Source organism: Galeopterus variegatus, unplaced genomic scaffold (assembly GCF_000696425.1).
Source record: "Galeopterus variegatus unplaced genomic scaffold, G_variegatus-3.0.2 Scaffold2062, whole genome shotgun sequence".
NCBI classification, from domain to species: Eukaryota; Metazoa; Chordata; class Mammalia; order Dermoptera; family Cynocephalidae; genus Galeopterus; species Galeopterus variegatus.
In genome coordinates, this window is record NW_007728173.1 from 255319 (window position 1) to 270951 (window position 15633).

At 39.8% G+C, this 15633-nt stretch overlaps 1 protein-coding gene across 2 annotated transcripts in view; it reads right to left on the bottom strand.

The window, feature by feature from the left end:
• Positions 1-11816, bottom strand: part of RARB (retinoic acid receptor, beta) — a 163512-nt gene extending 151696 nt beyond the window's left edge. The window contains exon 1 of one of the 2 annotated variants that reach the window (XM_008580298.1): positions 11077-11816. In XM_008580298.1, coding sequence (XP_008578520.1) covers positions 11077-11233 — 157 coding nt within the window. In that variant the 5' untranslated portion in view covers positions 11234-11816. The remainder of the gene's footprint in view (positions 1-11076) is intronic. The other variant, XM_008580300.1, reaches the window with a different exon arrangement.
• Between the last annotated feature and the right edge of the window lie 3817 nt (positions 11817-15633).

Genomic DNA, 15633 nt, shown 5'->3' on the forward strand with positions numbered 1-15633 from the left:
AAAATTAAATTAAAAATTCCCTTCCTCAGGTGTATTAGCTACATTTCAAGTACTCAATAGCCACACATGTCTAGTGATTATCATACCGGGCAGTAGAGAATTACAGATCATTTCAATCACTGTAGAACATTCTATTGGAGAGTACTGATACTGAGTTTATTAAGGGGCATGGACTTGAACACATCCACAGACTCAACCAGAGTTTATTAAGAGCTAATCATAGACCACGTACTATACTAGCTAGCACTGGGAAAACAGAGGTAAAACTCACAATACCTGACCTCAAAGACTTCCTAGTTTAGTGAGAGAACCCAGTCAACAAAACAAAACACACACAAAAAAAGAAATGGGTAGAAATGCAGAAAACAAACCCGGTAATTTTAATGGTATATAGGATGGTGAACCTTACAGGTGTTTGCTCATCATCATATATACCATAAAAATCAACTTTTCTGCATTAAAAAAATTTTTATAATAAAATATTGGGGGAAATAATCTACCGAGCATTATGTGTCAAATACAGTTTCTTATTTAAGTCTTTGATTAATACTGATTTTAAGCTTGCAAGGTAAGCATTATGGATCCGTTTTACAGATGAGAAAACCAAGGTAACTTGGATCTCAAGCTCCCACAGCAGAGGCAGTGCAGGAAGAGTGTCTGTCCGACTCCTCCATATCATACTGCACTGTACCATGCTGTATGCCTCTGTATCTACAGATATAGACCTGCTTCCATCTAGAACCCACTACATGTGTTCTAGCAAGTCACTTCAATTCATCCCTGTCTCTATTTCCTCAAAATATATAATTCAAGAACAATTAGTTTTCAAACAAAAGAAACAAGTAGAACATGGTATATAAAAATCCAAAATACAGAATAATATATTGCATTTAAAATATATCTTAAGTCACTGAAATAACATTATCTGAGAGGCCAATAATAATCATTATGATTTACGTAAGTTTTGCTACACAGTAATGGTTAACTTAGGTTTGGGATCTAACACAATGTATACTTAAAATAGGTAGCAGATTTCAAAAATATCGATTCAACTTCACTATTTCTTAGAAAGTTTTCTTCCTTTTTTTTGTTTTGGTAATGGAAGACACAATAGTACTGCTTAACTAAGAGGCACCATCTAGCAGGAACCATTTCTACCTATCTTTAGATAAGGGTTATCAGTAATCTAGAATAACATGAAAAGCCACATTTCCCATCTCTCATCTTCTTGTGACCCCTCAGTAAACACAAGGCTAATCCTGCTCCTCACCCTGTGAGTTCTAGCAGTAACTAGACCAGAGCAGACTTCAACAACAAACAGGATATAAAAACAAAAGGGCAAAAGCGTAAAATAGCCTCATAGTTTGGGCAGAGTTTCCTCCACAATTTAAAAGGCTGTGGTTTACATCAGAGAAAATAATGTAATCAGAGGAAATTATGTGAGCTGCAGTTAGTTCCTTACCTCTCTCTTTTCTACCTTTCTCCCAAACTAAAACACTCCATGCTCCTTTCTTAGTATTGTAAGGGTACAAAAAATGCTCAAGCATTCTTCATTCATCTGACAGGGGTGACAGAGTAAAACTGGAAGCTGAGGACCCCCAAGTGAATAACCACACATGGAGGTTAGAGAAAAGAACCTGAGACCGGAAACCAGCTCTGCAGCTTACTATCCCTGTGACTTCAGTCACGTTCCTCACCTAGAAAATGGGGATAAAATCTTCCTCACAGTGTTGTGAGGATTAACTGGTAATGCATGTACAGTCACCAGAGCAGAATTTCATTAAATATCTAAGCAGCCAAAACACAAACTAAAAAGCCCACAATCATTCTTCAATTTAGCCTCTTTCAGAGGACAGTATTTTCTTTTCTAGTGTAGGGCATACATGCTGGGGGTGTTTGGTGGACTAAAGATGGCTGGACATTCTTTTTCATTCCCTCACTGAGAGGCAGATTTACTGAATCTGGCCTGGCCCGTGACTGCTTCACCAGTAGAATACAGAGGAAGTGACTCTAGGCCAGGTCTGGATGGAGCCTTTAAGAGGACTGGCAGCTTCTGCTTCCTTGTGGAAGGCTCAGCCGGAGATGCTCCCTCGCAGAATACTGCTGCCCTGCTGTGAGAAGCCTGAGCCACATGCAGACACTCCGGTCGACCAGCTGAGCTCTCTGCCGACAACCAACATCAACCGCCATCCATGGGACTGAGCCTTTTTGGACTTCCAGCCCAACTTAGCCCTGGATGATGTAGCCCGAGCTGACACCATGTGGAATAGAATACCTGCTCAGCTGAGTCCAGTCAATCCACAGAATAATGAGATAATAAATTGTTAGGCCACTAAGTTTTGGGATGGTTTGTTACACAGCAATAAATTACAGAAACAATCATAAAGAAATAAATGATTTCTAAAAATATAATCTAATCGAGTCCAACATAATTACCAAACAGTCCAGAAACATACATATGAGAGTCTTCAAGAAGCCATTCTGGAACATATGCACTGTTTCATTGCTCGAGATATGTTTAAAACTCCTCTTTGTGAACTACTTTTAGAGATTACCTATAAAGTCTACACACAGAAAAACTTCATGTCCACTCCATTGTGGCAAAAATGTAAAACTTACTTGATCACCCACCTTATGGACCAGCTGTGGTTCTAGGTGTTTTAATTCTATCACCAATTTCAGGTTCAGTTCTGAGGAGTTTTTTGTGTTTGTGTTATAAGGGGGTTGTGTCACAATGACTTGTGTACACAAGTTTCTCCTATTATATTGTGAATCCAGAGGAAACAGAACAGTGTCTGAGTCATCTTGGTAACCCTACAGATAATATCAAGGAGCCTGGCACATGGCAGACACCCAAGAGTCATTTGCTGAATGGAACACTGCAAGATTGATCCACAAAAATGGACTGTACCATCAACAGCATTTTTGGGTAAAGTGTGTATCGTGACAACTTTGAAGGTAATGCTCACTTGCATAAGTCAATTGTTTGTACAAAATCTGGAGGTTTGGTAAATAGATGCGTCTGAATCAGGACCACAGTGTTACTCAGATTGTGATAAATGTGAACTGTCACCTATGTTATGAGCTATAGACAGAGGAACAACTTCACTGACGAAAAGAGATATCAGATTTAGATATGACTAAAAGAAAAAAAAATGTTCACTATTAATGAAGGAGCATAAGCCACAGGTGTCATGCCAAAATTGGAGCAGGTCTATCCAGTGACTGACTTCTGTATGCTATCAAGATGAGAATGGAATCTTAATTTACATAATCTCTAATCCTTCCACAAATCCTGCAATGTAGACATTATTATTCCCATTCATAGCTATAGAAATCGATCTTGTGTCAAGTCAGGCTATTTCCATTATCTCAGACCATCAGGCAATGACAGGGACCAGCAGGGGAGAGACACATGGGAGGGTAGTGTAGTGAGAAGGAGTTGGGAGAAGCAGCAGTAAAAACTCTGAGGGAGGGATAATTTTCACAGCCTCTGTTGAGGGCAAAAAAAAATTTTACCTTCTTCTCTAGAGAGTCTTTGAGAAACAGGTGATAGGATAACTCTGCAAGAGTATTTGCAACTTCTGCCCACTACAAGCCCAACATGGATTTCTGGAAACTCTTGCCTGAGTAGCAGAGATGCCCTGTTCATCTGCATCCTCCAACTTTCCCCGCAAATCCAAGCCTGTTCATCCTATCTCTAGTTCCTATTGTTTCCTCTGATAAGCAGGACCCCAGTGAACAATTAAAGCTTTCAATAAATAATCTCTAAGCACATTCATTTGATTGACTGTTATTTGATACAGCAGTTAGTTTCAATGGGGCAGTTAATATTGATCACATAAAGTACTCCAGACAAACATGAAACAGTTCCAGAACTCCATGGATTATTACCCTTTATCTGCCAGTCATCTGGGTTACTTGTAATGGTCACGGAATTTAAAATCAATAATAACAATTAGTGTTCTGTACACCAAAACAGATGAATCATGTGAAATGGGTTTTCATATAAAATCAAAGGTAAAGCAGGCCTATAACATGGAAAAAGGCTGAACTTCCAGTGCACATTTGGAAAGGCACTTTCATGCAAGTCTTCCAAACAGGCATCCAGAGAGAAAGAAAGGTGTTCAGGAGATGTGGCCATAAAAACACACGTGAAACCCCTGATGGTCTTAATCCAAAAAAATGAAGCGTAAAAGATAAAAGAGATCAAAATGAGCGCTAACAAATGTAGTAAAATTAATGGAACCGGCAATTGACTTCCTCAGAGATGCACGTCTAGCTACCTTTTTCAGCTTCGAATTGTAGGCATTAATCGTGATTTTTTTGTAATAAAATGGCAACAACGGTATTTTAGCTCCACGACACCACTACTGTAATATAATGTACAGATAATTAAAATGCAAAGCAACAGAGAAATGTTTCATCATTAAACTGTAACCAGAGCGCACTATGTGAAATTATCCATTCCAAAGACTTGTTTTCATCAATTATTTGTTATTTATCTGATGTAAATATAAGAAGGACTAATTAAAATATATGCCTTTTTATACAGCTTCTTGTCATTAAAGCCAATGAAAGCATTCTGAGGACCATAATGAAATAATTATGTTTGCCTTTAAGAATTCGCTTCAATAACACATGGCAGTACTGAGCCAAATTAAAACATCAGGAACTAAATTTTGCTGCCTCCATTTCCATTTTAGTTAATTATACCCCCAAGCTTTCCAGTAGACCAGACCCTAAAAAATCTTTTGAAGCTGAAATGGCCCTCAGATTATCAACCTTTTTATAATTAAGGACTTCCATGATGACAAAGGTACTGTAGCCATTGAAAGCTTTAATACTTTTGAGAAGAGAAATTTATTATATGAGGTCTTCAATTGCTCTGGAAATTGGAAAAAAATTGGGATAAATGTGATCCAAATTTTTTTTTTCCAGTTAATTGATGCATCCATCTTATTTGGCCTTACCTACAGTATTTTGAATTTGGCTTTTTTTTTTCCTTGAATTGGCAAAATTTTAATCTGTGGCAAATAGTAATCGATCAATAACATTAGACAAACATTCCACTAAATCTGGGCCAAATTAGGAGAGGAACTCATTCTATTCTAAAATTTAAAAAATAAGGATCTATCTTTAAGACAGTGGACTGAAGAGAAAATATGAAATTTAAAAAATAAAATAGGAAACTTTCATTTGAATTTTTCTTTCTCCAAACTTCAAATTAGAGATACTTTAGATGGCCAAAAATCTGGGTTTCAGCAAAAAGGAAGATTGAAAGAAGAGAGGAAAACCACTAGGTGGTTTCAGGGCTGGTGGCAAATAAAATGGCTCTAGTAATGTCATACGATGCAGATGGGGGTGGGAACTTTGTACTTAAAAAGTAAACAGGAGTACCAGGGATTAACTCTGCCAATGTGAATTCCCCCACATTTTATTCTATATGGAGAGTTGGCAAGGTCTGTGGGTGGATGATAGTTGGTGATTGCTGGATAGACTGTCTTATGAGACGTTAGCAGGAAATTGTTGACAGCTGGGAAACAAATACCTATTATATGACAATGTAAGATTACAATTAGAATCCACTTTTATTAAAATCACTCCCGTCCTCCAAGTTATTCTTTGTTCTGTTTAGAGAAATCTGCTAATGGGAATCAGGGACATTAACACCCACCATCACCCCCGTAAAAATTAGCTTTCTTCTTTTTCCCTCCACTGAGCTGGTTCACTTCATCAGCTGCTATGGGGAGGCCTGGAATCCATGTGCCCTGGCCAGAGGAAATGCTTGGCCAGGCTGGGTCGCCTCCCAGACGTCAGTTCCTGTTATCCTCGCCTTATCGTGCAGGGGGCCAAGAGTCTTATCTTACTGAATGGCCCCCCCCCTTCAGCTCTCAACCCTGCAAGGCCAGAGAAAGAGCAAGTCAGCAGTTCCATTGCCTGTTTGAATTCCCATCTAAGAAGCTCTGAAAGCTCAAGACAAATAATAAAATGCCTGCAGACTTACCCTCTACTGCTGCCTAGGTGGAGAAAACTTTTGCAACTTTATTTCTCATTCATTTGAAGGGATTTTGGGGTGGGATGGGAGCGGAATCACTCTTCTTAATAATGAAGTAAGGAAGCCGGGAATGAAAAAAGGAGAATTCAGGGCAACATACTGACTGATGAGATTGTTATTAGATCTTACAGATGGGGCAGGTTATCTCATCTGCTATTTAACAAGAGGTACTTAGGCCAAGCCACTTAGGATACTGATAAATCTGAAACCTGAGTTACGTCTGCCTCCTCCCTCCATCACCCCCAACTCCAACTTCTTAAGAAGAAGCTGGCAAAAGGCTGGTACAGATTTGTTCATAACAATTCAATTCTACTCTCCTTCACCATCACCCCTCCCCCACAACACACACACACACACACACACACACACGTGCTGGAGAACCACAGTCGAATCCATTTTGTAGGAGATGCCTTCTATTTACAGATTGATAGTTTGCTACAAAAGGAATTCGTGTTCAGAAGAATGACCCAGAAGCACAAGGCGATCTTCAGTCATAATGGAAAAATTAGGCTGTGAGCGCTCTAGTTATATTGACCATAGAATCCAAACAAAGACTTTCTGTGCCACTCCTGGGTTCAAGGGGCAGCTTAGGAGATGTCGTAATATTGGAATATCTGGCATATTTAAATGATTTATGTGGGAACTGTGGCAGTATATTTGAAAGTGGGTTATTCTAGAAAATCAGAAATATATGATTGCCATAACTAACCTGTAATTTGAAAGGCAAGATTCTACATTAATATCTTTGGAAAGGTTTTTAGCCAAGATTTTCCCTGATTAACCTTCATCAAAAACTCCCATTTCCGAAATAATATATTTAATTGATAGTTAACTGAATTTATATTAGAACATTTAAAGTATAAAAATGTCACTTAAGGATAAATTTATTGGCACTTACATGTAACTCAAACTCTAAAGAAGATTCTTTTTAAGATGTTCTAAAATGAACACTGCATTGTTAAATAAAATCTGTGCAACTTGAAAAGAGTTTTACATTTTGCATCTTGGTTTTACATCTCTATCTTCCTCCCAGAGAGTAATTTTTTAATTAAAAATTCCTAGCCTTTTTTTAAAATTGATTTTTAAAAATGATAAATTCTTTGAGAGATTTTATAATCTTTATAATTTATGATCTATTTCCCTTCTGGGATAGAGTTTAATGATGTTATGGAATGTGTAAACGTTTTCTTTCTTTTTCAGCTATCTCAGGGCTTAACATACATTGAAGGTAAATTAGAAGCGTCTGATATCCAGAAGAACTTTCTTTTATTCCTATGCTTTAAAGAAAAGTCTGTGACAATACTGACTGGTTGTATATGGTCAGAGTCAGGTTTACAGAAATGAGAAGGAAACTTCTGGTTCAGGTCAGCTAGCCTATCAGAAATTGCCATCCATTCTGGTCATTTATTTAAAAAAATTTTTTAAAAAAGGCCTGATTCAATGCAAGGGCTTCACATTCAGGCTGGTGAATCAAATTCTAAACAGAGCTTCCAAATCAATTCCATAGCTTAAGTTTAAGCAGACAGATGTCTACCTCGCCTATGGTTTTATTTTTTTGGAATCCATCCTTTTCTGGCGATAAAATTTAAGCTCATGCATTTTTTCTTCTGAGTTGCATATCAATATTCCCCTGCCAAACATACCAATTTATCTGGATATTGACAATATTTTAGTATTTCTTTTTTTCTACAGGGAAGGAAAACTTTGTGAATCTTCCGCTTGTTTTCAAATGACCCTGTCCTGCACTCTCTTTGAGATTTAAGCAAAAGTCTCTTTTCTTCTCTTCTTTCTGATGGTATTAGTTACCATCGTCATGTGGCTGAGAAGCAGAAAATTATGTCCTACTTTAGAAAAACAATTGGGCCTTTTCACCGAAATATTTATTCAAAACCCCATTCAATTCATACGGTGGCTGTCAGTCTTTATTTAGTCTCTCTTTCAGAGGGTATCTTTGATTTTGCCACTTTGACCCCAATTTATATCTCACTAGGAGAGGATTTAGATACTGTTTAATACTTAAAATTCGTGTCCCAGGGCTTTGAGAAGGCAAATTTTCTCGTTCCTCAACCACACACCACTACTGTTTGTTTTATAAATAATTTCTTCTCATTAATGGACTAAATCCTATTTCAAAAGGAAATTTAAATTTTTTTTTTTCCTTTCGATGTGTTGAGTAGGGAGAAAACAGGGAAAAGGGCCAAGAAGTTGCACAGTCGTGATTTCGCCAAAAGTAACTATATTTAGATCACAAAATATTAAGACTTATTCTATGCCCACTGGACAATTAATGCTGAAAACATCTGGAGCAGCCTAAAACCAAGATAATCCAGGAGGCATCTGAATAAAAACTTAGTGCCGCCAGTACCTTCCAGGGGCAGTCTTCAATCGTATTATTTATACCACATTCCCTTCATAACCCCTTAATCCTGACTTCGAATGTTTATAACAAGCAATCCACAGGCCCTACTACAACACGCAGCTGGTTGGCATATCATTTTTCTGTCTTTAAAATTAAAAAAGAAAATAAAGAGAAGAAAGGGAACATTCTTACACCTTTCAAAGTAAGCTCTGGTGTTTCTATGTTCAAAAGTTTTACTCTATTTACTATACACACACACAGTAAAAAAATAAGTAGGATCTCAAGGCAGAAAATAGTTTGGCTGAAACTTAGTACTATTTTTTCCCCCTCTTTGCCCACTGTTTCCTCTGTGTTTAAGAGCACAAACAGATCTGCTTCTCGTCAAAACAGCCATTAAGTAAAATGGAAAAGGTTGTGGTTTTTATATTCTTACTTATACAAACGTAGCCCTAATATACTTTTATTTCAAAAGCCCTAACTAGCTATACCACCCTGAACCAAACACTGTATGGCACAGACATTTGCTAGAATTTTTTAAAACATTTAGAAAATGTTTTAGTTTTACTTAGGCTTAAAAAGTTCATCGCTTGAACAACTAAACTGACCAGTCATAAAGTGGTTTATGGAGGATAAAGCAACTCTGCAGGGGCACTAGCAATATTTACATTTTATTCATTTAACCTAAAGTTGGGGTGTGGGATTCAAACCCTTGTGAAATTGACCACAATAAGCACTAATTGCCCTGCTTACAAAAATAAAACACTGGAATTTCTGAAATCCTTTTGTCAAATGCCTTTATTTACTTTGTCTAATGCAAGTTTCTTTGATTAGCTAAACTTTGCTGTTATCAACACTTCTTGCTTATCGGCTGGCCCTAGGCGAATGACACATTCACCACTAGCTCTCCCTAGATAAAGCAAATCCCTTGTTTAACTTGTTAAAGAACAAACAAAGCTTTTCTCTCTACTCTTACAACTTAATAGGCATGTTTGGAGGGTTAATTACAAAAGAGAGAATGTCTACGGGTAAAAACTCTATCAGGTCTAATAACTTTCTGCCTTTCTGCGAGGATCCTGAACACTTTTTTTTTCTTCTGTTAAAAAATGTTTCGTTACAACTGTTTCTAACAAGAAAAAATTTCGGTGAGCCCCAAGTTCCCTGGGATTCTAACAGAAATTGTTCACACTGTTTTAATTGCTACAGAGAGGACAGGTCTAAAAGATCTGTCAGTGGATTAGAAAATTATTTTGTAACACTCAGTTTCTTTGAGTTCTCTGGAAAGAAAATAGGCAGCAAGAAAGAAAAGGCATCTGAGGAGCAGCTGAAGATTAAGACAACTTCTGCAAAGGATATTCTTTTTGCCCTGTTCATAGCTCTACGAAATGTTAAGTTGGACAGCCAGACTGTTGGAATCAAATGGTTATTGATTTTTCAGCTACAAACCTGTTGATTTCCTGGCCCAAGAAGCAAGTCGTTATTCTTAAGAAAAAGTTTCAGAGAGGGCAATTTAAATCCTGTTGTCATTGTCCCCCTCTCCCCTTTTTCTTTTCTCTCTTTAGATAAGCCACCATGTTATTAGGAAAACTCAATTTCTTCCAGTTAAACTTTGACCTCTTTGAAAACAAAGATTTAAAATGTCATTTTCAGGCTAATGCTCCAATGAATTGTCAAATAAAGTACTAAAAACATTTTGATAGATAGCTGAGCCATTTATCTAAATCACTGTCAAGGGTGGCAAAGCATCCTGCAGGCTCCCACTACAGCCACCCGAGGGTGGGATTTTCTGGGACTCCTGGTCATTTCTCAAGTCTGCAGCCAGGCTACTGTTGACCAGATGTGTTCCTCTGCACCGTGTCAGCGTCAGATAACCAAATAGTCAATATTTTTTTTAAAAACTGGGCTACCCCACTTATATTTCCTTTCCTTTACCCGATGTCCAGGTTCCCGACTGAATTGCAAGATATGGAAATAATGGATGGCTCAGCCCAAGGGGTGTTCATTGCCAGTAGTTTTCTAGCAAAACAGCAACTTCTTAGACCAACAAAGTGACTCGGAAAGGTGGCAGCAGGGTCAATGCTAAGAAATATTGCCTTTCCTTAGCAAGGAAAACATTGGAGGCAGCAGCCTGAACCGGGGGTTTATGAACTTCGGGAGCAGCAGCCACCTTAATTAGGCTAAATTCCTTGCAAGGAAGATGTCATATTTTAATTACTTTGGACTGTTGAAACACACAAGAGGGGAATATATATACAACTAGTAACTAATCCAAAGAACAGTAAAGTTATATTCCCCTGACATACATCTTAGTAAAAACTGCACAATATGTCAAATTGCCCTACTTGAAGAATGTTTCAAAGTCCTGTGGTCACCCTCTACTCCCCCCCGTCCCATGCGTATTTTTAAAACTGTTTTTAAGAGACTGTAAGGTTGGTTAGGAGAGGAGCATGGGTGCAGGAGGGATTATTCAGGGAGAAAACATCTAACAGGAAATTTTCAGCAGAGGGAATCAATATGCACGCCAGCATATGACACCCCTTCAGCATTAAATCATTAAATCCTTTGTCTTGCCACCAGTGCAGTTTATTTCCAATGTCTTTATTGCATGCAAGAGAGACAATTACTTTTTTTCTTGGTAGAAGAAGGGAAAAAATAAACCTACATTGAGCAGTGTGCCGATGCTGCCATTCGGTTTGGGTCAATCCACTGAAGCATGCTTTGAGAGCTTTCTCCTGGAGCATGCAGGAAGACGGACTCGCAGTGTAGAAATCCAGGATTTGCCCAGGACTTACTGACAGAACATCCATACAGTCAAACATGATCTCCCCTGCACCGAATGTCTGCAAAAGTGCTTATCCTCTAGGTGTAGAGGCAAATGGCATAGAAAAGTCCACCCAACTCCATCAAACTCTGCCCCTTTTTTGGCACGTAGGCTGTTGGTCTTTTTCCCAGCCCAGAATCATGAATTATGACAGACAAGCCAGCTAAAAGCCTGTAATTGATCCAAATGATCATTTACCATTTTCCAGGCTTGCTCGGCCAATCCAGCAGGGGCGGGGGGTTCCCAGAAAGATCCCAAGTTCTCCTTCCAAGCAAAAGCCGGCAGAAAGCCTTCCGAATGAGTTCCGGATCCTACCCCGACGGTGCCCAGACAAACCCTGCTCGGATCGCTCGCGTCCTCGGCATCCCAGTCCTCAAACAGCTCGCAAGGGGGAATGCTGGTCCCCCCTTTGGCAAAGAATAGACCCTCCTGCCTCTGAACAGCTCACTTCCTACTACTCCTGTCACACAGAATGAAAGATTGAATTGCCTAATATATGCGAGTGAACTTTCGGTGAACCCTTCCCGGGCTGCTAACCTTCAAATGACCCAACTAGTCTGACATCACCAACTCCCAGGATTCTCACAGAGCTTAAAAACTCCCAGCAGCCCTGCAAAAGCAGACAGCCAGAGAGGCAGGCGGCGGGCGCGCAAGCCGCCGCTTTCTTTCCCATTTCTCACCTTAAAAACAATGCAAGAAGGGCTTTGAAAACGAGCAGGGGAGGAGTCGGGACGCGGCTCCTGGCTCACGTGGAGCGCCAACTTCTCTCCCTTCACGCCTTTTTATTTGCAGCGGCTCAGCCTGGAAGCGAGCGTTCCCCGCTAGCCCGCTCGCCTCCCGCCCACCGCTTCGCCCCCAGCCCACCCTTTCAATTCCTCTGTGCGCTTGTCTGTTAAATTCCTTGTAACGTATGTATTTTTCCACTCCTGGAAGAGCACATGCAAGCCCTAAACTATAGAACAGAGAAGGGGCTACCCCTCGGGGAAGCCTTAGGTGAAGAAACTTTCCATTTCACAGTCTTTCTCTTTCTCCCTCTTTCAAGTCCCCCGCCGGCCGAAGGGATTTTATATGCTCTGCAATTCTGCTTTCTGGATTCAGCTACTTCTTAAAATCCTCCCCAGGCTCTATGCAGCATATGGAGTAGTCAACAATTAGTTACCCCTGCCCCAGACACACTCACACAGATATACAGGATTTTAGATCCTGACCTGAGAAAACATAATGCAGTGGTCAAGAGCATGGATTTGGGAGTCAAACTGAACTAGCCAATTCCAGCTCCACCACTTACCAGCTGTGTGAAAGCATTTGACACTCTACGGGACTCAGTTTCCTCATCTGTAAAATGGGCATATAATACCACCCACCTCAGTGGGTTATTGAGAGGACAGAAATAACCCTTCTTCAGCACTCAGCAAATATCCTGGAACCAATGTTTAGCTGTGACTCATCCTTTTATTTTTCAGCTGGGGAAACCAAAGCCCAGGGAGACTGAGACCTGACTGAAGTCGCACAGCTCAGAATCATGACTAGAACCCAGCCCCCTGGGTTCCCAGTCCAATAGGAAAATGACTTTGCTGTTCCCACAGCCTTGCACCCTAAATAGCCATGTTGGTGTCTAGCCAGTTTTAAAACGTTGAGACGTACAGATGCAATATTTACAAATAAACACAGGCAGACAGCTTTAAAAGGGAGAGCCAATCCATGCTGCAGCCATTTTGCACAACTTGCTTAAGGGATGCAACATACATCAAAGAAAGAAAACTCTAGGGAGGAATTAAAACACCCTCCTTCCTCCTCTGCCTCTCTGGTATTTACTTATAATTCTCCCACAAAACAGGGCGGGCAAGTGGGTGGGCAGGGAGGGAGAGCCTCCTTGCCCCTTGCAGGGGAGAGCTGTGCTCCAGTCTCCTTTTTGTGGATAGTGCTGGAATGTGCATTGGCATCCAGGCCTTTTAAAAGCCTGTCAGGGGGCACCCCACCCCATGCTGAAACGGCTGCTCTGTCTAGCCGAGTTGCTAAGTGGCACTTGTGGTGTAACATGAAAAGTATGCATCACACACACTTACCAAGTCAAAGATCCTTTTATGAAGGTACATTAAAACAATTTTCAGCCCAGCAAGCATAGTTCTTACCATTGAAAAGTTCAGGGTGATAAAGGGTGAGATTTTGCTTAAACTATGTGTTCGTTATTTCTCTCTCTCTCTCTCTCTCTCTCTTTTATATAGGGTCATCATTTTGTAACAGAACCTTATTATAAGAAACTCTTTAACTACAAAGAAAACACGTTTTAAGCAAGGGATCACAGAGGAATTTACAAAACATTTAACACACTGTCATTAAGGTAGTTGTAAAGACACACAAAGCACCACATTATGTGCCAATTTCTACTTGGTCCATGAGACTTATAGCTCCAAATGCTTATTTTAGGTCCTCAGAGTTCCTTGGAAACTAGGCTCTTTTATACCCGATAATGGAGGTGGATGAAAAAATTGTCCGATGAGACAGGAGGAAGCAGCTGTATTTAAAGTACAGCAGAAGGAACCTAGGTTCATGATGAGAAACATGGCACCACTGACAGGTAGGTGTGTACAGGTATCTGTTATCCCCGGGGGGGCCGCTGCACTTCATTGCAAGACATCTTTCCAAAGAGGAGAGATGCACTGGTCACAGGCAAGTGAAAATGGGGATGGGTATCCTCGTTCTTAAGCTAGAGAATCAGCCTCATATAGGGAGACGACTGCTCCCAGATTTCTTCCCCTTATACTCTATCATTGCACAAAAAAATGTGTGTGTGTGTGTGTGTGTGAGAGAGAGAGAGAGAGAGAGAAAGAGAGAGAAAGAGAGATAGGGGTTGGGAGACTTGTTTTCTTTCTTTGCACAAGAAAATTTAAAATTTATAGTCACGGGCCGGCCCGGTGGCGGACTGCTATAGTACGCCGCTTGGGAAGCGCGGTGGCGCTCCCGCCGAGGGTTCGGATCCCACATACAGACCGGCCGCTCACTGGCTGAGCGAGGGGCGGGAGCAACACCGAGGGTTGCAATCCCGTGGCCGGTCCCGGTCCGGTACGGGCGCGACACTGAGGGTTGCGATCCGTTGCCGGTCACGAAAAAAGACAAAAAGGAAAAAAAAAAATTTATAGTCACCCTGAGGTTCTCTTAACTGTAGAGAAATGAACGTGGGCTTTGAAATGATCAGTATTTAAATCTCTGTGAATAGAATATTATATAACGCAACAGTGTTTGCTAGTCAATTCATTAATTATGCTGATGGCAATGATTAGAGCTATTACTTAATCCAAGTATTAATTTATAAAACAGACCCACAATATAGCCACATGATTCTTATCATTTCTTCATCAATAAATCTAATTCTTACACTTCTTGAAAACTTGATTCTTCTTTGAAATCCTTCATCTTAAGTAAAATTATAGGAAGACATACAAATAAGTCACATTTTTAAAATATGTATCCATGTACTATAAAGATTAACAAATAAGGTAAATAGTGAAAAATAGACCAGTTAATTTGTCCATAATGAAGTTTAAATTTTTTACACCATTTTAAATATCAAACAGTTGGAAGAAACCTTCCCAAATATCCTCTTGGTATGGCATAAAATAACATCTTGATATGTGTCATCTTCGTCTGTTTTCCTTCTGTTTGATCAATGATCTAATAAAAATATTTCCAACCAACAAGCAAACAAAAAGGAAAAAACAAAAAGCAAAAGTTTGAGAACAAAATCCATTTTGTTTCAGAGTAACTGTGTATTTGTCAGTGTGACACAGCACATTTGAAACCCATAATCATAAAACAAAAATTTATAGCCAGGGTTCAGGGTCTACATCTGTTTCTCTGGTTTTTGTACAGCAATTACCCACTGGACAATCCAGAAAGAAACATCATGAATCAAGCTCTGCAAACATGTTTGAACTGGAGAGTTTTCTGAAGAAAGAGCAGGCATGTCTGTGCACCAGTGCTGCAGCCGGCCATGTTCAAAATTGGGCAGATACCTCATGATTTCTAAATAAGAAGATTCTCCCAGGTGCAGACATATCCATCCCAAGCACATGACATGCAAAGTGTGGAGGGCAGGGTGGGGGGAGACACCGATCATTTTAAAAAGATACGTCTACCTCTTTTATGTGGGTTTTTAAAAATTTAATTATTTATTTAAAAACTTTTTTCTCCTGTTAATCTCCTCTTGTCACAGTTCTGCCAGACGAATAAATGACTAGTACTGAGTGATGGTATATTTCGCAGGGAAGCAAAGACAAGGGTATGTTGCCAGGAAGGCAAGTGCTAAAGCTGTTCCCAGGGTTTGAATATGACCAAGCAGAGCTGCTTCTGTGCTGGTAGCTGGAGGACGATCTAATTCATAGAAACTTTGCTTTTGGC